This window comes from Pristis pectinata, chromosome 6 (genome assembly GCF_009764475.1).
Source record: "Pristis pectinata isolate sPriPec2 chromosome 6, sPriPec2.1.pri, whole genome shotgun sequence".
Lineage (NCBI taxonomy): Eukaryota > Metazoa > Chordata > Chondrichthyes > Rhinopristiformes > Pristidae > Pristis > Pristis pectinata.
In genome coordinates, this window is record NC_067410.1 from 29011747 (window position 1) to 29039025 (window position 27279).

At 39.1% G+C, this 27279-nt stretch overlaps 1 protein-coding gene across 4 annotated transcripts in view; it reads right to left on the reverse strand.

The window, feature by feature from the left end:
- cadpsa (Ca2+-dependent activator protein for secretion a) overlaps positions 1-27279 on the reverse strand; it is a 337975-nt gene that overhangs the window by 284294 nt on the left and 26402 nt on the right. For all 4 annotated transcript variants that reach the window (XM_052017899.1, XM_052017896.1, XM_052017897.1 and 1 more), the window contains exons 2-3: positions 12744-12857; positions 7783-8115 (exon numbers count right to left, since the gene is read on the reverse strand). In XM_052017899.1, the coding sequence (XP_051873859.1) occupies positions 7783-8115; positions 12744-12857 (447 nt within the window). The remainder of the gene's footprint in view (positions 1-7782; positions 8116-12743; positions 12858-27279) is intronic.

Sequence of the window (27279 nt, forward strand, 5' to 3'; positions counted from 1 at the left end):
ATGGCTCTTTCAGGTCAGGAATCTAGGCAAGGAACCAACACCAAACAGCATAGCAGTTTCCTCCCTTTGTTGGCTATAGGTATCCTCAGAGGAAGGAACAACAAACTTACATTTATTTAGCACCTTTCACATCTCTTTCAACATGGCAAAATGCTACAAAGACAGTGAAACACCCTTTTAAGTGTAGCCGTGGTTGCAATAAAGGAAATACTGAAGCCAAGTTGTGCACAGCAAACTGCCAACAACAGCAAAGTGAGAACAACCACACAATCTGTGTTGATGAAGGGATAAATCTTGGCCATGACACCAGGATAACTTTCCTACATTTTTTGAAGTAGTACCATAGGATCATTTCAGTCCATTTGGGAGAGTAGACAGTCCTGAGCTTAGCAGCTCATCTAAAAGATGGCACATCTGATAATAGAACACTTGTTTGGCATTGTATTGAGGTGCAAGTCCAAAGTTTTGTGCTCAAGGCTCTGGAGTGGGATTTGAGACGTCAACTTCGTGACTTGGAGTCTGCCCAATGAACCATTGCTGACTGTGACAGACATTTTGGAAACCAGTTCTTAGGCATCATGGATCTGCTGCTATAATGTAGAAAATTCACTTGGAAAGAGGGCAAATTAATTTATGTGGAAATGGAAATCCCATATTACCATACAGGAAGGGATGCTTCTTTGAAACCAGCATCACATTGATAGTTCTCCCACAATACAGCACACTCTGATGGATGAGAGTGGACAAGACAGTAGGTAGGGCATAATAACAGATTGTACATTTACTGTACAATTAAAACTGGATGAGAAACTGTGGAGCATGGGTTAGCCGGGGTCTCATTCAGAAACAGAGCAAGAAGGATGAACTGGAAGAGAAGTTCATTTAGACATCTGTAACTGTTGTGTTTGATCTTTCCTTTTTTCCCCCACAAACATTCTTCAGTCTCTGAAGTTGTTTGACATCCTGCCTTTTAGTTCATCCATTGGACATGGACAGCACTGGCAGGCCAGCATTTATCACCCACTCCCAAGTAGTTTTTAAATAATGGTGAGCTGCCTTCTTGAACCACTACTTACTGTGTGTGGATGATACTCCAATACAGCTATTAGTTAGAGAGACCCAATCATTCCTGCTCTGACTTTGTGTTTTCAGGCATGGTCAAGGGTGAGCCACGATTTCATTCAGTTTTATATTGGGAACAACCAATGTATCTTAATTGATCTCTGTTCTATTTTATATACCCTTGCTGTTGTATGCTCAGAATAATCACACTCTGCCACATTCCCAGGCATACCATTTGATTCTGAGCTAAACATTTATTAGAAAGGTGCCTACTTCCACTTGGTTGTAATGATGACCACTTCCAACCCATTGTGGTCCATTTGTCGCCATAGTCCTCACCAACAGCTTTGGGCTAGATTTTGCAATAATAGTAATGGCAAAGCTATTAATACTCATCATTAATACAAGTAAATCCAACAACAATTTTTGGTACTTGTGCATCCATCTCCAAATGCAGCAATTTAGAAGCAGCAGGCAGAACTATCCTGCTCCTGCACTGGTTACACTAAATGAACACTGAAATGACTACCGCGGCATGAATTAGAGTGAATTGTCCATTAATCCCAGATTAGGTGGATCAAGTGTTGGAGATGATTCACACAGAGTACGTGACCTTTTAAAATACAAGTGATTTTAACTGGTGACAAACCTTTCCAACACTAGAAAAATAATTTCTCAGGTGTGGATTGTTGTTCTCTTAGAAGAAAATTAATGTTGTAGATTTTTTTAAAAAGAAAATAAATCCTGTTCTTTCTTTTATCTCTGTCATTTCTATGCAACCAAACTTTTATAGACATGCTGTGTTGTTAATTAAATGCAATTTTTATTGTCCAATTTTTACTTCTGAGTTTAAGGTCTATGTTCCTCTTTGAAAATTCATCAATTTGGTTGAAGAGTCTTGCTGTCACTTTTCCCCTGTGTAGACATTACTGGTCTCCTGTAGGTGCTGCACTAAAACACCCAAATAGTAAACGAGGCTGGCTGTGGGGGTGCTGCAATTGAAGAGAAGGGTGAAAGATCTTTTTCTTCACCACTAATAAGATATCTTTATTAGTCACATGTACATCAAAACACACAGAGAAATGCATCTTTTGCGTAGAGTGTTCTGGGGGCAGCCCACAAGTGTCGCCATTCTTCCAGCGCCAACTTCCTAACCCGTACATCTTTGGAATGTGGGAGAAAACCAGAGCATCCAGAGGAAACCCATGCAGACACGAGGAGAATGTACAAACTCCTTACAGACAGTGGCCGGAATTGAACCCCAGGTCGCTGGCGTTGTAATAGTGTTACGCTTACCGCTACACTACCGTGCCACCCTCCATCGGGCAGGAGGTACAGAAGCCTGTAGTCCCACACCACCAGGTTCAAGAGCAGCTACTTCCCTTCAACCATTCCATCTTGAACCAACCTGCACAACCCTAATCACTACCTCAGTATAGCAGCACTATGATTGCTTTGATCACTGCACGAAAATGGACTTCGTTTTTTTTATTTTTGTGTCCTTTCTTGTAAGAATTGTATACAAGTTATGTTTTTGTTTTTCTTGTGAAAGCTGCTTATATGATGCTATGTGCCTGTGATGCTGTTGCAAGTAAGTTTTTCATTGCACTTGTGCATACAACAATAAACTCGATTTTGAAAACCGCAAGAGTTTGCTGCTTCTCTGGTCTACAAACTTCTCCAGGACGATAATATTCTTCACCTCATTTTAACCTTGTTGCTTTTAATCTGATCTCTAATGCAATTACCCCTTGATTCCAAGCACAACACCCAAACACCCCCTCCAACAAACCCTTAGCCCTACCATTCATGATTTTAGCAAGACTTCCTGGCTAAACTCTATTTTACTTTTATCACTTATGACTCTCCATAAAATCCACATTACTGACAGTGATTTTAATTATTTCATCTTTGTCTTTTTGTCCATTTGCTTGCTTACGGCTCCATGAGGCCCCTGGGCTGTTTTTCGGTTTTGAACACATTACACAAATGCAAAGTGTCATTATTTAATGAGTTAATGGAGACAGGAAGTTGCTGAACTGGCATTGATTCTGGATGCAATGTGTTTAGGGGGTATATTTTGATCAATGGTGTAAAATAGGCAAAAACTGTCAGCCAACTTTATGTCTTTCTTGATTTTATTTTAATACCTTGGAAATAAAAATTAAGAGGGATGCAAACTGGGGTGCCCATTAACTTCAACTGCTTTCTACTAACATACAAACCCAAGGTCTACCCCTAAGAATTCCTTGCATCTATTACTAATAGTCAATATGCCTGATAACAGATAATGGTCCAAAGGAAGATGTGGTCATTTCTCCCCTGCACACTCCAAATGTCAATATAAGGAGCAAAAAGCATTCAGCATGTTACTTGCTCCTAAATGCACCAACCCCAACTTTTTAAGGTATCTGCAGGGGGTAACTAGAGGAGAAGTAGCCCAAGTTCATGCCATCACATTATTATAGGTGAGGACTTATTTCCGCTCCTATGGAGAAGTTGGGGATCTTTGATAGCAACTTCAGTATTTCAACATATGTCGCACAATGACAAAGGATGCTGTGACAACAACGTGTAGAATTAAAGCTCCACAGGACAAGATGAAAGAGACATCTGGATTTCCTGTATTAAACTCCACATCTCCCACTTACATAATGCATGCCAGTAAATATACAATTTGTGGTTCAGCTCCAGTATACAGGATGTGGCAGTGCTGAGGACAACATTTGAAAGGTCAATTCATTCTTGGAACAGTGCAGCTCATATTTTGCAAAAGGGAGTATCTGTGAGCTTGAGTTAAATCACCAAACAACTTCCAGGACCTTAGCCTCCAGACTGCGATTTTGCAGAAGCTGGGACTGGGCAGAAGGGATGTAGGGTGAGGGCAGAGCAGAGATGGTGTTCTGGTCGTAAGCGCATGAGGATGCAGGGAGTTGGCTTCCATGGTGATCTTTCTCAGAAGAGAGTAGAATGCTGACAGAGTGGAATATTAAATTATAATAATTAGCTGGCTTAATATTTGTACTCCAAAGAAATGCTATAGCAAACTTAAACATTAAGTGTGAGCTTGTCAATTGTTTTGCTAATGTAAAGACCTAGATGTGCTTTATTTGACCACTCTCAATTTGTGCAATACAACTTCATGACAAAAAAAATTAATAACCCATATATAAGTAGTGTTTGATTTAGATGTGTATTTTCATCATCATGATTACTCCTACAGGCTTAATGCAAGTCACAGATTCACAGACCCTGCATTTTCCTCATATATTTGTTTCTACTGATCGTGGAGCATGCCAGAGGCAAACAAATGCCTCAGCTACACACAAAATCAGAGTCTCCTGCAACTGGAGATATAATCCCAGTTACATCAATTAGAAACTGTAGGTGAAATGCAGCTGGATTCGTCTTTACAACCACTCTTTAAATAAGTACTTGCCTGCAGGGTAGCTGGACAATATGGATTTCAGATCATTGTGCTGTTTTCCAGATTCTTTACTGCATTTTCTGTTCTACCTAGCCTCAATGAGCTCTGTCAGCTATTATTACCAGTTTCAATTAGATGGAGCAGGATGTGGTAAAAAGAAGCAGCATCAGCATCAAGATCAAAAGACCAGAGTGAGCAGCATCGGGCCCAATTATAGACAGCAGGTGAGAAGGGCAGAGGCCTGCTCATAGGAGTCCACATCTAGCACTAAAGTGGGAATATGCCAGAAGTTACCCCCAGGATCAAACTGGCGAGCAGTGCATTTGAAGTCTGCACTTCCACAGCCCATGCAACAGAATCTGATTTTCTGCCAGATCAAAAAACATGTTAGGGTTTTAAAGTTATAAAGCATGGAAACAGGCCATTCAGCCCTTGTCCATGCCAACCAAGGAGCCTACCTAAGCTAGTCAAATACATTCTTTGGCAAAGGATCCTGCAGGGCCAGACACCCACCACAGATCCTTCTAGTTCACTGACGAATTAAATGCAGAGTTGTAATGTCTGTATGGTGCATGGAAGAAATGAAGGACACAAAAGATAATGTTCAGGGAGATAAAAAGATGTCTTATACTACAGGGTTCACATGCTATAAAAAGAATGGCAAAAGAGACAAATGCTTGAAAGGACATTAGCAAGCGTCACTCTTCAAAATGCAGTTTAAAACTGTGATGCTTGTGGAGGTGAATGAAATATTACTTCAATGAAGCAATAAACAATAAACCTGCTCAGATGTTGCACCAGCCTGAAATTCATCAATGGTCATGGGCTGTCCTGGGTTATTATTGTCAAATGATTTGTGCTCTGTTTTGTTTGAGGACCAAAATCCCTGCAAATTGGCCCTTTGGTTCCTTTTGAGTTTGAGTCCATGCCAACCTGCAACCACTCATTCACACTAATCCTACACTAATCCCAGTTTTATTTTAAAATCTCCCCACATTCCCATCAATTCCACCCAAATTTTACAACTCACCGACATAGTAGGGGCAATTTACAGTGGTCAATTAACCTACCAATAAACACTTGAAGTGACAATTCAGCAGGCTTGGATATAGTCAAAACAATATGTGCCATCCACTTTACCTTAGTTCAACTTAGAAAATGATTTAAATTACTTCACAAGATCAGCAAGAGTAAGTGCAGACCTTCATCTCTCCACTCTCTATCTTTCCTCTCTCATTACAAGCCGGGCACTGGAGCAGCCCAGTTGTGCAGTTGGTAGAGCTGCTGTCTCACAATGCCAGAGACCCCAGTTCAGTCCTGACCTTGGGTGCTGTCTGTGTGGAGTTTGCACATTCTCCCTGTGATCAAGTAGGTTTCCTCCAAGTGCACTGGTTTCCTCTCACATCCCAATGATGTGTAGCTGGTAGTTTATTTAGCCACTGTAAATTGCCCCTCATGTGTAAATGAGTGGTAGAATCTGGGGAGAAGAGTTGACAAGAACATGGGAAGAATAAAATTGGGATTAAGTTAGGATTAATATAAATGGGTGATTGATGTTCAATGCGGATTCAGTGGTCCAAAGGGCCTCTTCCTGTGCTATATGACTGTATGACTCAACTTCTTTAACCACCTTAGCTCCACTGTTTTCAAACCCCTCACCTCTATCAATCTCAGTCTTGAATTCTCAAATTGCACAGCATTACCTTTGAGTGTTTTAGGAGCCTAAATGCCACCCATTTCCTCTGCAAACTTCAATGGCACAACAGATTCTGTCCTTCCATTTAACATGATCATATTTCCAACTTGAGATCCTGGTTTGGAATAAATAATCCTTTGACCTGCATGGGTCATTATCCAGTTTCTTCTTGTGGAACCATAATGTGCACAAAGTGACTGCCACCTTTCCTATTTAACAACCATGACGACACTTCTGAAGTACCTCTTGTACTGTGCTTTGGAACAACCAGAGGTCATATACAGCATTATATAAATACAAGATTTTTTGTTCTCCCTGTGATGCTTATCAAAATTCTATAACTGACTTCAGTGGAAACAAATGTCCTGAGAGGAATACAGCTTGCTGTCAATACACACACATACATATAGCACTAGTGACCAAAGACAAATTTCTGCTCATGAATATTTATAGTCAGCTGAAGCAGTGCAGCTGCCACTGAAAGAGAGAAACAGTTTTTTGACAAGACATTTGTACTAGTAGTTGACATGTATTTATATCATCAATATTCTGACGAAAACATATTACATCTATAAATTGAATAACATTGCAAAATGTACTTATGAATTTAAAAAAATGGAAGAGTGCTTCACTCATCATTGCACCAGTGTACACCACACTACGAGGCACAAACTAGAGCATAAGGTAACCTTCCTGTGTATAGGAATGCTCCAACCTATGGCATTAATTTTCATCTCCTTCCCATTTGGTTATTTTCTACTTCGAGTGAACAAAGCAATCATTGCTTTTATCAGTTAATTTGAAAATGATCCGTGGGAGGTATCAGAAGCTTCACTGAAAGATAATGCTTTTTTTTGCTTAATTGCTACTCCCATGAAGTGTTTCTGATGGTGAACATTTTTAGTTGCTACAGAAGCCTTAAGTGGCCTGAGCAAACAAAGCTCAGCCAACCATCATCTTCTGCCATTATTACCCAACAAGAAAGCAGACCCCTTGGCAATATTTTCCTTTAAAATCCAGATCCTCCTTTAGACCAGGACAGATTCTCATCTTTGTACTGATCATTACCATTCACAAAAATACTACAGCTGACTTCTATATAAAAGATTCCCTTGTGTCCAAATTAATACCTTCATCTGGACTGACACAAATCTAAAAGCGCTGCCATGATTAAAGAACTGTGTTGACAGTTAAAATCTGCCCTTACCAGCAAAATATATTTTTTCATCAACCAGAATGAGTGCTGTATGACTAATAATATTTAGTCACTTTACTGATATGACAGAAAATAAGGCAGATCTTGAAACCTGGAGATCTTTCACTATAATGTGGATTGGAACTTCCGTGTAACACCTCTCTAAAAATAACAGCTTGCTGCTGACACCTCTCAAAATTAAATATTTTCTACTTATCACCAATTCTAACTAAACCCAGCCTTATGTCCACTCTCTCCAAATCTGCTGCCTTGAGCTTTTTTTTACAAATTGGAATCAAAACAAATTAAAACAAAATGACCCTAGTGACACCAATCTGTTTTCCCTCACTGCATTGTATCAACAGGAGCACCCACAATAGTAAGCAAAAGAAATGCCTTCACCTGGCATGCATTGTACAGTAGCTGATGCTCAAATTTTTTGATCCCCAGAATTTGCTGGAACATTTCGTACAGCTGCTCCTTGCTGAGGATAAGCTCTGATGCTGCACTTGCTGTCATTCGGGCCTGTTGTTTGCGGGGATCCTCTTCACCTCGATATATCGCGTCAAATTTTGCCATCCAGGAGCTCAGGACTGTCTCCTTGCTGAGGCCATCAATTTCTGGCAAACTTCGAACCCGCTTTTCAATGTGCTTCTTAAACACCTCTCGAGAATCATTGGCTGAGCACCCACCACTTTGTACCATTCTGGACACACGATCACTTTTCAGGAACACCTACAACGTGAAGTAATAAGAATAACAGTTATTGCTATGAACTGTTTTAGATGTTAGTAAATAAGACTTGCGTAAATACAGCGTAATTGGGTAAATCCACATCTGACATGTAGGAGTCGTTTAAAGGCCAGCTGGTCAGAATTCAGGACCAACATGTTCCTATGAGGAAGAAAGACAAGGATAGCAAGGTTTGGGAACCTTGGATGACATAAGATATTGCAAATGTAGTCAAAAAGTAAAAGGAAGCACATTTAAAGTTTAGGAAACTGAAATCGGGCAGCACCCTTGATGAATATAAAAGAAGCAGGAAAGAAAAACAGGAAATCAGGAGGGCGAAAAGGGGACCATGAAATGCCCTTGCTGAGTAGGATTAAAGAGAATCTCAAGGCACTTTATACATACATTAAAAACAAGAGGGTAACAAGGGAGACGGTAGGACCACTCAAGGGCAAAGGAGGGAATATGTGCCTAGAGCCAGAGGAAGTGGGAGAGGTACAAAATGAGTACTTCGCATTGGTATTCACCAAGCAAAAGGACATGGAAGATAAAGAGATCAGGGAGGGGTATGCTGTAATTCTAGGGTATGTTGCTATCAAGGAGGTGGTGCTGTTAGCTTCTTGAAGAACATTAAGGTGCACAAGTCCCCAGGGCCTGATGGGATCTATCCTAGGTTATTGAGAGAGGCAAAAGAGGAGGCTGCTGGGGCCTTGACAGATATCTTTGCATCCTCTTTAGCCATAGCTGAGGTTCCAGAGGGCTGGAGAATAACCAATATTGTTCCTTTGTTTAAGAAGGTTCATAAGGACAAACCAAGAAATTATAGGTTGGTGAGCTTTACACCAGTGGTATGGAAATCACTGAATACAAAGTACAAACAGAAAATACTCAGCAGATCAGGCAGCATCTGTGGAGAGAGAAAGAGTCAAGACTTCCTCTCATCATTTCTAACCTGACATCAACCCAACAACATCACTCTCCACAGATGTTACCCAACCAACTTAGTACATCCAGCATATTCCATTTGTATTTCAGAATATGGCAGCTGTTCACAAATAAAAGCCAGGGAGACCACACATGAATAGACCAGGAAGTGATTACATCAACCACTAATTCCTGCAGATTAGCAAAGTGGATATGCATAAATCATATGCTTGTGAATTTGACCCCACAGACAGCCCCTGAAATTGTTCCCTGTTAAATTTCAAATCACTTCTGAACAGTACAACTGTTGTTCCAATTGTAATAGTTAGTATAATTCACTCTATATTCTAACCATTTACCTCAATCTGACAGACAAAGAACATATTACTGTTCATATATTTAGTTTGATTTCTAAATTACTATTATCAATAAACAGAAAAGTACAGTCATTAAGTACCAGCTGTTGCAATTACTGGCTTTCATTGAATAGTGGCATTTTCTACTGAATCCAAATGCAATGACAGCTTTTAGCCAGGATGTTTTATATCAAGGTGTAAGAAAGCTAGAAGTTCAGCTTCAGCTCGTGGATAGGATAATTCCAAGGTGTAATGCCTGCTGAAGCAAAATGGGCCCACAGATGAGAAGTAGTAATTTGGAAAGCTATTGACGGATAGTCAGCACCCATGAAAATTTGAACCAGGGTCTCAGAACCCTCAGGATGGCAGGTGGGGAGGAACCAAAATGCAGGAAGCTGGATACAAGTAATCCCTTCACTCCTTTAAATAACTTTAACACTGATAAACCTCATGACATCTGAACTACTGAATCTATGCCAGCTTTTGGAGCAATCCCATCAACCCCTTTCCCCCATTTATTTCCCTGCTACCTTCAGGTAACTGGCTCAAAATCCCTATCTCTCTGCAATGATGACGTCAGTGCAAACTCCTTCAGAAGCAACCAACTGTCAACAGAAACCAATGGCCCTGAAGCAAAACTGGGATTCTCACATAATTCTCACATAAAGCAAAGATATAGGATTGGCAACTGAAACTGGCATTGAGAGGCCCGACATAGAAGGAGAATGTATTAATGAACTCAGAGAGAGGGCTTCTCACCAAGCAGCTGAACGCTGAGGGGAATGAAGTGCAAGTAAAGGGACCAAGAGTACAGGGTTGGAATGATGAACAACTTGAATATATCTAGGCCCTAGGATGCTTCATGTCTAGCAAAACACTGAGGTCTAGTTACCTCTGCAATGTAAGGAAATGTGACATCAACCTTGCTCAAAGCATGAACCCAGTTAGAGTGGCTCTCATGTTCTCTTTTCACTCTTCAGCTAACATCTACCAGACTACCGACAATAGTGCCCCACTTCCACCTTCCTCCACAACCACATGCTCACTCCATTGAGGCTTCTGCAGCTCTAATTTCTAGCTCCCTCATGCTCTTAAAAATCCAGATCCTGTGTCCTTACACTTGGCCTGATAGCTGTCAAACCCTTGATCTAGGTCCTGTTTCTCAACGAAAGATCTTTCCAATACACACATTTGGAAGTCAAGCTTCCAGTGATTGACAACTCATTCACCCAGGCAATCAAGAGAATGGGCCTTATACACAATACCTAACAAAGGTCCTCAAACAACCTCTCAATGATGTACAACACCACGTTCTGACAAGAAAGGTTCACAGTGGGACCCTGGAAAGGTGGACAGTTTCCCACATCTTGGGTGCCACCTCTTAATGAAGTCAAACATCAATGATAAAGATCAGTTTTGCTACCTCAGCCTTTGGCTGTCTGTGGAAAAGCGCACCTCAAACTTGGACCTCAAACTTGGGCATAAAGTTTACAGACAGCAGTGATCCTTGCCCTCCTATTCTCTTCTACATCATGAACTATCAAAGCAATGGAGAGATAGCACTTTTGTTGTGCCTGCAAAATCCTCCAAGTCCAAAAGGCTGGATCAGCAAACCAATGTTAATATCCTATCAATGCCAACGTCTTCAGCACTGAAGCCCTAGCTGCACTCAGTCACCTCTGATGGGCAAGCCATGTTGTTTGCACACTCAACAATTGACTCGTGAAACAGACACTCTACTCCTAGCTTTGTCACAGCAAGAGATTACCAGATGGACAGAGGAAATGATTCAAAGACCCTCTCCAAATCTCTTTGGCAATGTCTAATATCACCAGATCTTACCCCATGACTGCTGAAAATGAAACAGCAACATTCAAAAATGTATTGACAACCTCCAGTCCATTCATCTGGAGCAAGTAGAAGTTCAGCATTACCAGGAGTGCAACGTCTACCATTCTGTCTACTCACCTGCACCACCAAGCTTCTCCTAGTTTATACTGGGCCTATTTTCTCCAGTGTTTAGAACAATGTCATTGAAACTGACAATATGAGAGGGTTTGACAGAGATGCAGGAAATATGTTTTTCTTAGCAGGGGTGTCCATAACTAGGGGATCAGATTTAAAATAAGGGGTTGGCCACTCAGCACTGAGCTAAAAACTTCTTTTACTCAGAGGATAGTGAAACTTTGGAATTCTCTACCAAGTCACTGCGTATATTGAAGACAGAAATCCACAGATTTTAGAAATTAAGGAAATCAAAAGATAAAACCTTCTATTGTGTTTATTAAGATATGAGGTTTGTGTTGATAAGTGATGCTGAGATAAAAAAAATATCGGGCATCTTAACGAATAGTGGAGAAGGCACAATGGGACAAATGGCTTCTATTTCTAATATTTTTACTTTTATTGCTGAGGCATGTGAAACTTCTCACACTAACATTAATATGGAAGGAAGGTGTCTTTCAATTCAAAGTTAAGAAATTGTTTCAGAATACCTTCTTTATTTTTAATTTGTGTTCTCAGGAAAGAGTTGTGCTGAGAAAAAAAAAGCTTAAAAGGGTAATTCAACTTCAAATTGTTCCAGCTAGATGGAAAAACAAACTGCTGGAGGAACTCAGCAGGTCAGGCAGCATCTGGAGAGGGAAACAGACTGTCGACGTTTTGGGTCAAGACCCTTTACCTGGACTCCAGTCGACATTTCGGGCGCCTGACTCGGTGAGTTCCTCTAGTGCTTTGTTTTTTTTGCTTCAGATTCTAGCATCTACAGTCTTGTTCTCCATTGGCAAGACCAAAGTTGATGTCTTCAACACTGCCCCAAAATCAGTTTTCTTGCTATCACATGCAATGCCTTCCTTGCCTCAATCACCATCTTGAGCTGAACCAGAATGTCTCCAACCCTAGCACTCTATTCAACTCCACACTGAGATTCCAACTTTCTTCATTAAATTATCAACATTTGCATCTTCAAAAATTGAGTGATTTTTGGATATTAAGGGAATCAACATTAGTTAGGAAAATGGAGCTGAGATAAAATATAAACCAATGATACTAATGAATGGTACAGCAGGTGCAAGGGGCCAAATGGCCTATTCCTGCTTTTGTTTCTTGTATCATCATGAGAAATTTCTGAACTGAGAACCCCAATAGTAGGAATCTGCCAAAACACAAAGAACACTGTTACTGTTGTGATTATCCACCAGAAAGGTAGATGATCATAACAGTAATTCTTTTATAACTGAATGGAAAATAATTTAAACCTGAATGAAGATAATCATATTTTCAGGAAAACTGATAACATTCAACAATAACAATACTCTCACATTTTAAATATTGCAAGGAAAAAAAAGTTACCTCAAAATAGCTTTGCACAGCATTGATAAAAGCTTCATCTGCCACAATTTGCGTCTCTCCATTCAGGAAAGCCTGGAAACGATCTTTGACTGTTTGGAGCTGTTGCTTGTTTATCTAGAAAAGACAAATGGGAGGAATAAATAACTACAAAGATAGTGAAACTTTTAAAACCCATTCAGACTGAAGAGGCAGAATCTTCATTTTTGATGTCGAACTGAAAGACCTGCATTTAACAACTTTCCCTCCCTCTCTTGAATAATGAAGCAACACTTACACTTCATTGATCCAAAAGTACAGGTCCTGAATTGAAAGAGCTTTGTAAAAGTAAGACGAATAAATCTGCAATTTCTTCACCTATTTCTTTTTCTACCCCAATGGAATCCATCAGTCCTGGACGTATGTTCATGTTATTATGTTCTCTATTAGTATCCTTTAACCACTTAATTCCTATTGATTGTGGGTCTTTTTGTACCTTTAGTATTTTATCTGGGGCCCTAAACATGTTGATTGAGTGAATAGAGATCACAAACCTAAAACTGGTGTCTGTAACTTCCCTACTGTGTGAATGGATACCTTTCTTGCTGGAACTATATGACAGTATTATAGAGAACATAATGGAGCCAGATACTGCAATAATAGTTTACTGTCACAAGAGTTCACAGTATGTTACTGCTGGTGAAAATCATACTTTACTTATCAAGTGCCAAATGTTGTAGAAGAAAAATACAATAATGCTGTGCAAACAATATTTAACCTTTGCTGCCTCACAAAGTAAAGCACTCTGAAATCTTACGATACATGTACTTCTGCATAGGACAATAAACTCGACTTTAAGTCCAAACAGAGAAAGACCTGCAGCAGTTTAATTTTAGTACATTTCAGAACCTGCTAATCATGAAATATTTCAGAATTACATGAATCCTGTTTTATTTCAGGAATTCTTTTTGCTGCATAGTAAAATTATTTTACAACTCTATAGGCCATTTTTCTTACATTTGCCATATTTATTATGATTTATCATCATCATACAAGGGGAATAAAAAGGACACAGGGGGCTAGAAATTGTTCTGATCATTGTATGTAGAAACATAGTAAACATCCACATTTTAAATCCTCTCAAGATGATATCATACCTTCAACATCATATATATCATCAAACCCAGTTACTGCTCACACTTCACTTTTGATCCTAACTAATTTCCTTCCACAGCCAGTAAAACTTAAAAAAGTCACAATGTTTGCCACACATTAAATGCCGCAGGAAACCAATCTGGATATTCCCAATTGATACAGAGCCATTTCAATAAATACCCAAGTCACTGATACTTAGATACATATATGTTCAAAGAACCAGTGAAAAATGTACTGATGGTCTCTTGCCACTTTAGGAAAGTGTTTTAAAAACTTCACATAAACCATGGGCTTTAGGAAACTGCCAAAAAGACATCAGTCCATCAAGGATGTGATAATGTCATAAACACAATTTCTCCATCTTGTAGTGCAATGTTTTTGAAACATCTTTCAGCTTATTTTAAAATTATTTTTACATGGTTCTTCTTTCAATAAGAAATGGCAATGAGGCAAAGTGACAAACACCTGGCCCAATCAATACACAGTGAGCATAGTGGTAAACCCAATAATCCCATGCTCCCAGCGAGGGCAGATAACAGGACTCGGAGTACTTCAGAGCACAGGTTAGAAGAGGGGTCCCCAACTCCAGGTGTTCAAGACCAAAAAAAGGGATAGATTCCATAGATACCAGTTTGCTGTAGGGCAAGATTGTTCACTAGTTGTGTTTCAGAAGACACAGACAATGATTTGAGAGCTATTGAACAAGTTGTCAGGCATCGCATCAGAAAATATCATTTCCATTGTCAAAATGAGCTCACAGCACAAGAAGCATAGCTGCAATTTAGAATGGACGTTTGGACAAAATACACTCTGTTCAATACGGAGCAAATGGCAAACTCCATAAACACAGCAGCCACCATAAGGGAGCCTGTACCGCAGGTTCCTTGACATCTAACAATGTTGACCCAGAAGCTCAGGTAGCTGTTGCGCAGGCCTTGTGGTTCCTCCAGAACATCCCATTCATTCTGCAGTCTGTCTAACACAGAGCAGCAAGTTTACAAAGTCACAACCTCAAGAGAGAAGCCTTAGCTCTCTGCCATAGATACCTACCATCCTCTCTCGAAATGGCTGCTCACCATCACTCCGTCAATGTCCTTTACTGTGCCACCCTGCCAACTTGATCAGACTGCCTCCTTTCCATGCAAGATTCTGCAGTCTGCAGCCAAACCACCAAGACCAGAGCAATTCAGAATCACCCACCATAGCCATCTCAATGGAAGCCCAATACTGAGGGAATTCAAGAGGTGAAAAGAGGAAGTAGACAAGCACCAATGGGTTACACAAGGGGGCACAGATAGGATTCTTAACTGCTACAGTTAACTATGCAACACACGTGGAATAGGTGTTTATGAAACTAAAGGGAAAATTCTGAAAATGAAATAAAGATCAAAAAGACAGGGCTGAAAGAAGATAATTTGTAGTGGTCTATGACAACAAGAATTATAGTGCTGAAGGTGTATTGGGCTTGGGAGGACTTGTTCATTTAGGTGCTCCTCCACCATCCCCATTTTCTGTTAGAGTTAGGGAGTGGGAAGGGGTTAAATTAACCTTTATAGAAAATGTGATGGAAATTGAACATTTTTTTTTAAAGAAACAAGTTGATCTCCCATCGTGTAGCATATCAGTCAAGAGCACTTTTGACATGAAGATAGAGGGTGGGAGGAAACAGGATGTAAGGCATCAACTTTGTGCGAGTCATCTTCGTGGATAGGACCTTCAAACAGGTGTTTATCATTCAAAGGAGACAGAATTTGTTTAAAAGCAAGTTTTTCTGGCAGACCATTTTTGAGATTAATTGAAGAGTCGAAAGCACCACTTTTTTTTTTTTACAGACTGCATCCAAGCCATAAAAAATTGCAAGTGCATTAAATGTTGGCCTTGCCAACAACACCCACATCCCTTGAGAGAATTAAAATAAAGCTTTCCAGCTTATTCTTTAACTATCTGGCTGAACTTTTGCTTTGCATTCCTTTAAAATCACTTTTAAAGAAATTGGTTGCACTTTTACATGATTCCAACATCGTGATCCTCATTTTTTGCTTCCAGTGCACCATAACCCTTCATGAGGTAATACTGCGTCCAAAGAAAACTATAGCTGTTATACCATTAAAATGCAGAGGTCACCCATCATTTTAACAGAGTGAAAGTGACATCATTCTTCCATTACATTTTCATATACCCAATAGTCCATTGGATAGCCTTGTTTTTGGGGATGATTGTAATGTTTAATTTAGTGTCATTCTGAGATAGGAACAGCTTTCAGCAGGGGATTATTGTAGTGAGGAGCAATGGGTTGGACAGCTTAGGATATTAGCAAGGGGGTGGCAGAAGGTGAGAAGTAAGTCTAAGGAAGAGTGCATAGAAATAGATGAACGAGCTAGAAACTGGAATACAGTAGAACTACAACAGTAGAAGTAAAGGGTCAGGAAAGGAAGTAAGTATCATATAAGTGAAAACCACTACACTGGAAGCAGAGGAAATGTTTACCTGTTTAATATTACCAAGTATTATGATGCAAGTCATGGTGATCATTTTAGTTTCCCCGCTACTCTCCTCCGTTACCAATTTAATTTCTAAGCAGAACCCATGTTATAGTTTGTTTTAAAACCTGATCAATCCTAAAATTAGGAAATATTTTTTTTAAAGTTCATACACCAAAAGCACATGTAGCTGGAAGCTCTAACCAGGGTGAACAAAAGCCATATTGCAGATCTGTGGAATAGTCCCGAGTCAAATTGGTATATTTAGCTTGCGAGCTGTCCTGTAAAACTACCTAAGAAGCCAAACCACCTCTTGTAGTGGAATCACAGCATACAAATCATTAGTTGACTATTTTTAACTATTGTAGAATCTGAGGAAATTGTTAGATGATTTTTTGACTTGAGAAACACTGTAATTGATGGATATTCAAATACAAATGCAGGCTAATTGTTCCATCCTATAATAAATGAGAACTATGTGCAAGGTGGCCATAATGCATAGAATGTACAAGCATTTTTCATTTCAGAAAACTGGTCAGGCTCAGGGAAGCATCGCATGTTTATTCACTTCTAAATCTTGAATTGTCTAACAAATTTATTTCTACGTCTTATTTACTCCAAGTATAATTTGTGCAAAATATTCAGTCAAAGCTAACCTTTAAAATTGACCCATTCATTCAAGCAGACATTTTATTGAAGGTGTTAAGATACGAACAATTCTTTCAGTAAATTTAATAGTAACATTTTGAAGGCTTACCAGGCTAGATGTTTTGAGAATATTTCCCCTTGTGCAAGAACCTAGTACTGAGACCTTGTATTGGGGTAAGGACCTGGCAATTGAGCCATTTAAGATGGAAATGAGGAAGAATTTACTTCTGAGCTTTGAGATTTTTTGGAATTCTCTTTAGCAGAGGAGCGTTGATGGTGATTTATGCAACATATTCAAGTTTGAGATAAATCTTTGAACTACAATGGAGTCCAGTACAATGGGGATTGGACAGGGAACTTGAAGTTGAAGCTAAGGTTCAGGTTAGCAAAGGAATAGCAGAACCGGCCCAAAAAGCTGTATGTCCTACGCCTGCTTAGATTTCTTGTGAGCTTATGAATTTGCCTTATATTTGTCATTCTAACTCACCCGTTATGTACTGTGAGTGTACAAACAGGAATCTAAGAGCTGGAGTGTTACTAGGCTTCAACAGAATTTACCTTCACTCAGAAGATCTGGCATAGTTTTGGGTTGTAAATAGCTTCTGCCTTATTTTGTTGTGGAAAAGTAATTTTCCCCAAAGATACATTTCAATTTTTTTGAAAATAATATCAAGTATTTATAATGCTCCACCATTTTTAAAAGGCCACATGGGAGATTTTAATATCATTCAAAAATTCAAATGAAACAGTTGTGAAGTATTCCAATCCATTCTCCCTCTAATGTCATCTCCAGAGTGCTCTCTGTTGGACAGCCACTTCAAACAGAGAGAAAAATCATTAAACTATTCAATTCTAAGTCCTATAACATACAGAGGATTGTCTATGGTTATTTTAATAGCTAACTAAACTCTTGTGCCATAAAGTATTGGTTATTGTGCCCAGACTGAGGAATGCTGCCTCACCTCCTAAAGAATAACACGGGCCCTGGTGCCCTGGAATTCCTCACCCCACATCTTTTAACACAATCCCAAAAAACATTCACTCCACCATGCCACTTCCCAATAAGGTCATCATGTTGACCGCAAGCGGCAGTGGACAAGGGTCAGCTCATCTGTGGAAGTTGATGAGATTAATTCTGAACAGTGGGGTGTTAGCATGATTTTTAAAATGGTGGAGCAGTATAAATATTTGATATTATTTCCAAAATAATTTAAATGTACAATCGGGGAAAATTACTTTTTCCACATCAAAGTACTTGAAATATTCCTGCCAACCCAGGAGAACTCAGGCAACTGGACCACGCAGTCCACTGGCCAGTTGACTGATTGTTGGAATCCACCAGCACATCCTCCACCATTGTGTGGCATGCCATGAATGATCTGGTGGTGCATTATGAAAGTAATGGAAACATGGGCATGAATTCAAAGCTGTTATTTTATTTTGTGGGTTTATAGCATCTTCTGAGACCCTTAATGGCATTGTTGCTTTGTAATCACTTCGAGGCTTTCTTTTATTCCCCATTTAACATCCTGTTCAATCATCAAATACTTCACACAGAAACAAGCTACAGGTCCAAGGAATTACTTTTAACTCTACCATGTAGGAATACAGAAGCTAATCAATAAAATATGTTTTGACTGATGAGTGTAAGAGCATTAAGCATGTGACAGATATTTTAACTGCATAATGAATTCTGACAAATTGATTGTAATTTTTAAATTAGGTTTGAAACACAATTTGGCTCTGCTCACTCAGCGTATGCCAAGTTTCTTTTGTCTTTTACATTTACACATGTACTTTTCTTTTGCTTGTTCAGTACCATTAAGTAATGAAAGTCTTAATGGTAACAGAAAATAGTTGGATGATTTAGAAAGAGGAATGGTGAGTAAGACAGAGAATAATATGGGAAGTGCCCGATAGCATAAAATATTTGTCATATCTTTCACTGTGTGTACTTTCTTTCTCATATGAAGAATTCAATTCACACAGTGCAAATGCTCAATAAATCAAAATGGTGCCATGTCTACCTTTATAGCTCATTGTGTGTCAGAACAGCTGCCACTTTAGTTGGTACCATAATGGATGTTTTCTTAAAATTGGAGTTGTTTTCTTGGACTCCCCAATCTCTATTTCTGGGAATAACCTGTGCATCCAAGTCTGCTGTAGGGCAAACAGACACCAATTGGACGATATCTTTGCTGAAAGCCACAATTCAGTTCATACACGTTGCGTACTTCTTCAATTTTCCACCTCAATCCCATCATTATATATCTGTGCTCTAGCTCATCATTGTTCCAAAATAATTCAATACAAATTAAGGATTGACACCTACTTCTTGTTTTCAGACACATGCACAAGATGCATGACCTAAAAGCATATACATATCATACTGCATCTCCAAAAATCAGGTTTATTGATTTCAACAGAATTCTAGAATGAAGCTCAACATGCTTTTGTTACTATAATTGCATATTTAGCCAACTGATAGAAGAGGAATTTCTACCCTGACTAGATTTCCACTAAGCATTTTATAACCTCCGAGTTTTAACTGTGAATTAAAGAACCAGGGCTTAACTGCCTTAACTGCCTTATTATTTTCTGGACAGCAGCTGATGGTAACTAAGTATGGGTGCACAAGAACTTCAGCAGTGAAGGTTTAGGCTGGTTCTAGGGGTGGGAATCCTTGTTGGATGGGCTTTACTCTCGGGTTTGCCTGTCTACCTACTGGTAGATTCTTAATTTGTGAAGTCTTCCCATTCTTGCCCACTTTTCTGCACATCCCACTTATACTGCTATTCTGACAAGTTTGGTTCTCTCATGGAATGGGAGTTAAAGTTTGAAATTGGTGGACTTTAACAAAATCACAAAAATGCTCATAATTTAAATGCAATTCATGCCAATGGAAAAACATCAGTCATAATGTTCCCGCCAAAATGAAATCTTAACTCTTTTCCAGTGGCGTGAATGTCAAATAGCTTGTTAATCCAACAATGCAATTGTCATAGACACTACCTCAATTATCAGTAAAAAAATAAATTCATTGACCAGAAGCTGTGAGTTTTGTTGTTATATATCAACTGAAAATTCCACATCTTAAATCTTCTGAGAATTAACATTCAGTATTTGCGCTAGCCACCACCTTCCCGAAGTTTTACATTTTAATTTACATTTCATGAAAGCAGAGAAAGTCAGGAAAATAAAGGATGATCTCCATATATCAACGTTTCACTCAAAATGAACATATCCCACAGGAACTGTACCATGAGTTTTAAAAAGGCCCTTGACTAACATTCTAACCAATCAGACTGTACAATGGGTTTGCACAAGGAAGTCAGTGACCACACCTATACAGAGGATTCCTGCTCCCTTAGCAACTATTCATTCCTCAGAGGCTCAAGTGTACAAGTTAGTGATGGAAGGTGGGAAGTGGAGTTGCAGAACATTTTGGAATAAACATATTGTTGTGGCTCCCTGGAAACCTCTCAGACATGTATGAAAGGGATTCTTTTGCTGATCACTGGTACAAAAGAATATAATCCTTTTTTATATTACTGGGTGGTGTTGCAGTCACCCGGCAGCAACAATGTGTACCACCAGTGATGACCTACACAAGGGAAGCCGGCAACAATTTTTGATATTTGTAGAAGCTCCCATGCACACATCCTGCATGTTTCACTCAAAGGTCTAGGAGTAGGTGGAGATGTGTCAGTTTCAGGTTAAATTAAATGCAGGTTGAGATAACATTGACAGGAACATTCTAACTAGATTCCCCTTGCCGGGGGCCTGCAGATCACGCAGGAAATATTGAATTAACTCTCAGTACAAATTCTCAACACAACTAGACACTGCAAAAATGGGGCTGTCCCCTAAATAAAAGACTGTTAAAAGACCACTGGTTTGAATGATTTTGGGAAAACCATGATTAAGTTGCAAATACAAGATTTTGGCATCTTAAGTATCCAATATTCTTGCCAAGGGGATAGCGATGAAATCAAAGCTTTCAAATAAATTTACTAATCTAATTTAGTTAATTTTAGTACTGTAATGGAAAAGGACAAAAATAATAGGAGCAAAGCTTCTAAACTAGAGCAAGGACAATCTCACTAAACTGAGAGCGAGTTAGCAAAACTTGACTGCAAACAACTCCTTGAAGGTAAAGCCATCTCAGAACAATGAAAGACATTCAAGAAAGTAAGTAAAGGGCTTAGGGTAAACATATTGCCATGAATTAAAAAGGTGGAATTCTAAGAACAAAGCTCCTTGTACGGCGCAATGCAAAGAGTTAAGGCTAAAAGGGAATGCTTAATATGACAGACTTTGAAATTAATACAGCAAGTAAACCATACTGGGAGAGTATAGATGTAAAGTGTAAAATGTAGTGGGAGTAAAATGTAAAAGTGTAAAATGGGAGAGTAAAATGTAGTGTGAAATTAAAAGGGAAGTTAGGAAAGTAAAGTGAGTGTATGAAAAATCAAAGAAAATACAAAGGTGTTTTAAAAATACATCAGCAGGCAGGAGTACTTCATATTCAGGTTGCAGATAATAATGTCACTTGACCTGCAAATCCATGTAGTTAAATTAGCACTCAAACCAGCAAGCTGGTGGGTTAGCTGCTGAGGTCATCCTACTACTAAATGACTTTTCTTAAACCCTGTTGCATATTATGCACTGCAATATTTGCACATAGCAAAACACATCATGAGACTATAATTATATAGTCACAAACAAAACAAATATTTAACAAATTGTTGATAACCTTGTCATAAATGTTCACCAACCAATCCCAATTAAAATATGCAACAAATGAACTGAGGTGGGATACTGGAAAGCAAGCATACACCCAGAAGATCTTGGAGTATACCCATCCAGTTTTTCAAGTTTGAAGAGTTAAAATCACCCAGATTTCAGAACACAACCATTTTGTTTCCCTCAGATTTAAGCAGCAATGCAACTGATTAGAGAGCTGCATTGAAAAGTTGCTAGTGTGTCCGTAAATTTAGACTGGTGCACTCTTTGATGAGACATCAGTCACTACTGGTAAATCATGTAAGCACTGCAGCATGAAGGCAATCTAACTGAAAATCTTTGTTTACCTTTGGCACTTTAATCTGTGCAAAATCATCTCAGAAGATTTAAATTGAAAGGGGGGAGCATGGAGATGGTAAGTAAATTACCATTTAATTTGCAAACTTGATGTCTTCCCCTGTCCATGTATCAGGAATGAAGATCATGGTACCATGCATGACTATGAAGGCCACTGATCCACATTTGTTAAATTTGTGGATTCAGTATCCAGAAAGAATTGATAAATGTTAAGCTGCCTTTTTAATATAAAACCAACAAATTGAAATTGTTCCTGCCTGCTGGATGTTGCACAAAGCATGAGAAAAGCAGAAAAGTAATCCAAGATTAAAAGATTCTGAGAAAAAGACAGGAAAAGTGGTGTGTTATGAAATAACAATGCGAAATTTCAGTGATATCAATGCCAAGCTAAGGGTCATGATTGCATTAAGCACTCAGACATCAATTTTGGATTATAAGGATATTTTTTTCATTTAGACAGTAGTCCTAACTAGGATCCTTGATGATCAAAATATCCAACTGTCACACAGATAAATGGCATTCCTTTAACTAAGAGATTCATGCTGTCCACGTTGGATAGCTACTTAATGTAATATAAAACAAAATGTGAGACACCAGATGTTACTAGGATACCTGGTGGATTACTGACAAGTTATCTTGTCTGGGTGCAATTAGGCTATAATCTCACAGATGAGATAACTAGAGCCAGTGCTCCTACACTACCCATTAGAAAATGGAGGCAAAGAGGATTAATTTATAAAATTAGCCCAATATCTGTTAACCTACCATTAAGCAGGAGTAGCTGCAACTTAGTCAAGCCAGAAGGTTCAATCACCCTAACAAATATCTAACTTAGTTTTCATAAAATAATGCAGTAAATTAATTTTCAACATATTTTGTCAATTCAATACACCGTGAATAGATACAACTCATGCTGACCCATTTGAAACAAACAGGTACTGCTACAAGTTATCAGACTTCTTGTTGTTTCATTCAATCTTTATAAAGACTGTCAAAGGATAAGCAAACCCGTGTTGAAACGGAGTCAGTTGCTGTAATCACTGATGCTGAGGTAATTAAATGCATGGCCTACAGTAATTTCTATTTTTAGAAATAGGATCGCAACAGGCTAACAGGAGGTTTATTCTACACCATGGAGATCAGGCTATAGAAGTTCAGAATAAGTTGTTATTGAATTGTCCTAACATTGCACTCAGCAAGAAAAAGCATTAGAAGCATTTAAAGAAAGTTAATGCATGCCATAAAGGGGGCCAGAGGCTGGAAATTAGAAAATACGGGCAAACTGCCTCATCCATTAGCAGCTTTCACCACACATTAATTTGTTAATGCTTTTGCAGAGGTCTTCTGTTTGCTCATTACTCAGATCTCTGAGCTGTGATAGAAGAACTCAGTTCATCCATAATCTCCAAAAAAAGAGAGCAAACAAAAGCTTGGCTTTGCAGAGGCAACGTTACGAAGAAAATAACAATATAGTTTTTATTTCTTTAATAAAACAAAGCAGGATCCTTATACTGTACCTACGTTACCATATATATCTAGTATATTTAGTATTAACTACAAAATCAAGGCATCACTACTACCAATAACTATCCAAAAACTTTATTTCTTGAACCATAGTTAAGCACTTTGCTTTTCAAACAAATTCTTCTGAAAAAGCCACACCAACAACAAATGTAAAGATAAGATCTTTATTAGTCACATGTACATCCAAACACAGTGAAATGCATCTTTTGCGTAGTGTGTTCTGGGGGCAGCCCGCAAGTGTCGCCACACTTCCGGCATCAGGTCACAAAGAAATATCACACTGAGCATTTCACAAAAAATAGACCAAATATTTCATCCAAAATGTATTTTCTGAATATATTTAGTGCTTTAATAATACCAATTCTATCTAAATATGTAAGTAATATATAAGCAATCTCAGGACTTGGAGCATTTTGATTAACTGCAAAATTGAAAGCATCAGAACAAAAAAATGGGGAAAAGTTTTTTTTACAAATCTACCCTGTCTATGCCCTGCATGATTTTGTACACCTTGATCAGATCCCCCTCATCATTTTCCACTCCAAGGAAAACAAACCCACCCTATCTATTCTCTCCTCATAAATGATATGCTCTATCCCAGGCAATATCTTGATGAATTGCCTGAGGTTTTGATCTTCAAACACCCTTTTTCACCTGTTGACTAAAGTCAGTACTGGCACATTGTAGGTGATAGTGAATTTTATCATTGATGTCCATCTTCTTAGCGAGAGATCTGGGAAGTAGTCCACATTTTCCCGGGTTTTGCTGGGAACCTTCATTGTCAGAAGGCAGTTTTGTATAGCAGGTGCAATCCAGAAGATGACCTCTGTCTTACAGATGTTGGGTGTATGGTGCGTCGTCTTGTATACTTCAGTGAAGGAGTCAAAAATTACTTGGAGCTTGACCTCTGAGCATACACAAACATAAGCATGGTCTGCAGACTGCTACTCAACTACTGAGGTGAGGGTGACCTTGGTTTTGGACCATATCATAGTTTGCATATAATTCTGAGGGTTCCTGGGCCATCACCACATGGCAGCTTCCAAAAAAATAGTGATCAAGCAATAACTGGCTAGTTCATGACATTGCACTGCACTACTTACACTGGGAAGCCAAGCTAAAAGTTAGCTTTACGTTGTCATCTGCTCTGATGTCTTTTTTCAGTCACATACTGACAGTATCCCTATGCTCGTACTCATTAATTCATCTAGTTGTGATTATTAGCTGGATTGTCTGCCATTCTGTGAGGACTGGTGAGATGGACCAGCAGTGAAATTACTGGCATCCTGGGAAAATATCCGCAACTACAATGGCAGCAATTCAGTTGATCTACTGGTGAATTCTGAGAATAATCACAAATTTTGTCAGTAAGAACATCAAAGCCATGGATGTCAGATTTCCTTGTAATATTTTCGTAAATATAAATTAAGCTAGCTCAGAGATCTTACACAGCAGTTAATATAGTTACAAAGAAGTAACTGATTGGATAGAATTTCTAATTCATAAAATAATCTGTGTATTCCAATCTCAGATTATATCTAGGCTAGGATCTGTGCAATGTACATGAGTCTGCATGTTGAAAAGGTCCTGAAGAATTTATTTAAAAAAGGACCACTGGGCCCTTGCCATAAAACAATTCTATTTCTATAGCATTCCAAACCACTTCACTAAAACTGCCAAAGTGCTCCAGTCATTTCCCTCTAATAACCTTCTCATCCAATCCCTTAAAACTAAGGGATACAGACCAGGGCAGACATAGAGCAGAACAGATTTAACCACCAGCCACCAGAAAGGTCTGAACCACACAAAATATACTATCAGAATCTGCTCGTTTGTCGAAACTGCCTGGATCAACCTTAAAACAGGATTGGCTTCTTTTTCTCTATTGCAAATGTTTATTTAAATGCTTCACCCCTGCTCATTCATCCTCAACTTGAACAAGTATAAGCACCTCATGGTCTTCTCTGTTATGAAGACCGAGTTCAACCAATATACAGTCTCTGCCACTTCACTGTCCTCACTTTTCTGAGTCCACCAGTCAACTTTCTACGGTTTCCCTCAGCTTCAGCCCTGAACTCAAATCTTTACATTTTCTCCAACCTCTGTTCATGCCTTTTAGAGCTCACCGTATCCCTAAGTCTGACCTGCACCCTCAATCTCATCTCCTCTAAACTTCTGACCACCTATCTTCCTTTCCTAGCCTCTGCATTAGATGATATTGGTTCTTTCTTCTCAAAATTAAAACACTACTTGACCCTTCAGTCTTTGCAAATTGCAGCTACACTCCATGCCCTTTTAAAAAGTGTTGCATCCTTTCTAGAATGTCTTACTCAGATCCCTCCAATCCTGCCATAAGTGATTTTAATCAGTGTTGTTTTGGCACGATGTGACTGTGTAGCCTTCATCACCCTTCTCGATCTGTGGTCTTTGACACAGTTAGACACATTATTCCCTGCCAGCATCACACTGCTGAGCGAAATCTCACTTGGCTACTGCCCTGTTTATTTACCCAACCACAGTCAGAGACTCACCTGCGGTGGCCTTTCTTCTCTCTTGCACATTGTTAAATGGGATGATCCCAAAGAACTACTCTTGGCCCCACTGCTTCTCATTATTTGCTGCCCTGCAGGAATACCATTTGTAAACACATCAGCTGCTCTCATATCCACACTAGTCCAGCCTTCCTGACCCCTTTACTCCACTTAAATTGTCAGACTGCTTTTCTGGCATATAGTACCAGATGAGCTGAAGTTTCTGCTAGAATATAGAGAAGGATGAAGCCACTGTCTGTGGCCTTATCATAAATTAGCCACCATTTCCATTTCACTTCTCATAACTGTTTGAAGTGGAATCAGATGGCTGCCAAACTGGGTGTCACATGTAACCCAAAATGAGGTACACTCCAAATAACTGCACTGACACCAAGTTTAGTTACTCCCACCTCCATAACCTCTCCCAATTTCTCAGCTCACCAGCTGCTGGATCCCTTATCTGTGCCTTTTATACATCTAGACTTGGCCATTCTAACACATTCCTGGGCTACCACAGGTTTATCCTCACTTCACACAGGGCATTCAAATCTCAACTCTACTTGTTCAAATTTGCTCCTTTCCCATTCACTCATCATCTCCATGCTTGTGGATCACATAGTTTCCATTGTCAATTTTTATCCTTGCGATCAAATCCCTTCCTTACTGTGCCCTCCCCATTTTAATATCTTTTTGCCCTGCAACCCAATAAGAATATTTGTACACTTTCAATTTTGACTGTCTTGGTTATCAATGATGTCCGTGCCTTCAAATGCTTTAACTCTTCGGTTCTGGAACTACATTTCCACTCACCAACTTAAACTGCTCCCCTCCCATGCTGAAGATCTCCTGATGTAAAATCCTCATCCACGTGTTCAAGATCTTCCATGGAGTCAACTCTCCCATTTTCCCAGCAACATCTTCCATATGCAATCTGTAAATCTCCTTGTTCCGTCGGACCTCTTTTGTTCTCTCAATTTTAAATTATCCTTTGGCCAATCAGGCTTTTGGCTGCCAATCCCAAACTCGAGAATTTTCTCACAAAATATTTCCACCTCTCCTGACCTGATCTCCCCACTGTGGTACAGTCAAATTTTGTAAGGCTTTTCCTAAAATATATTA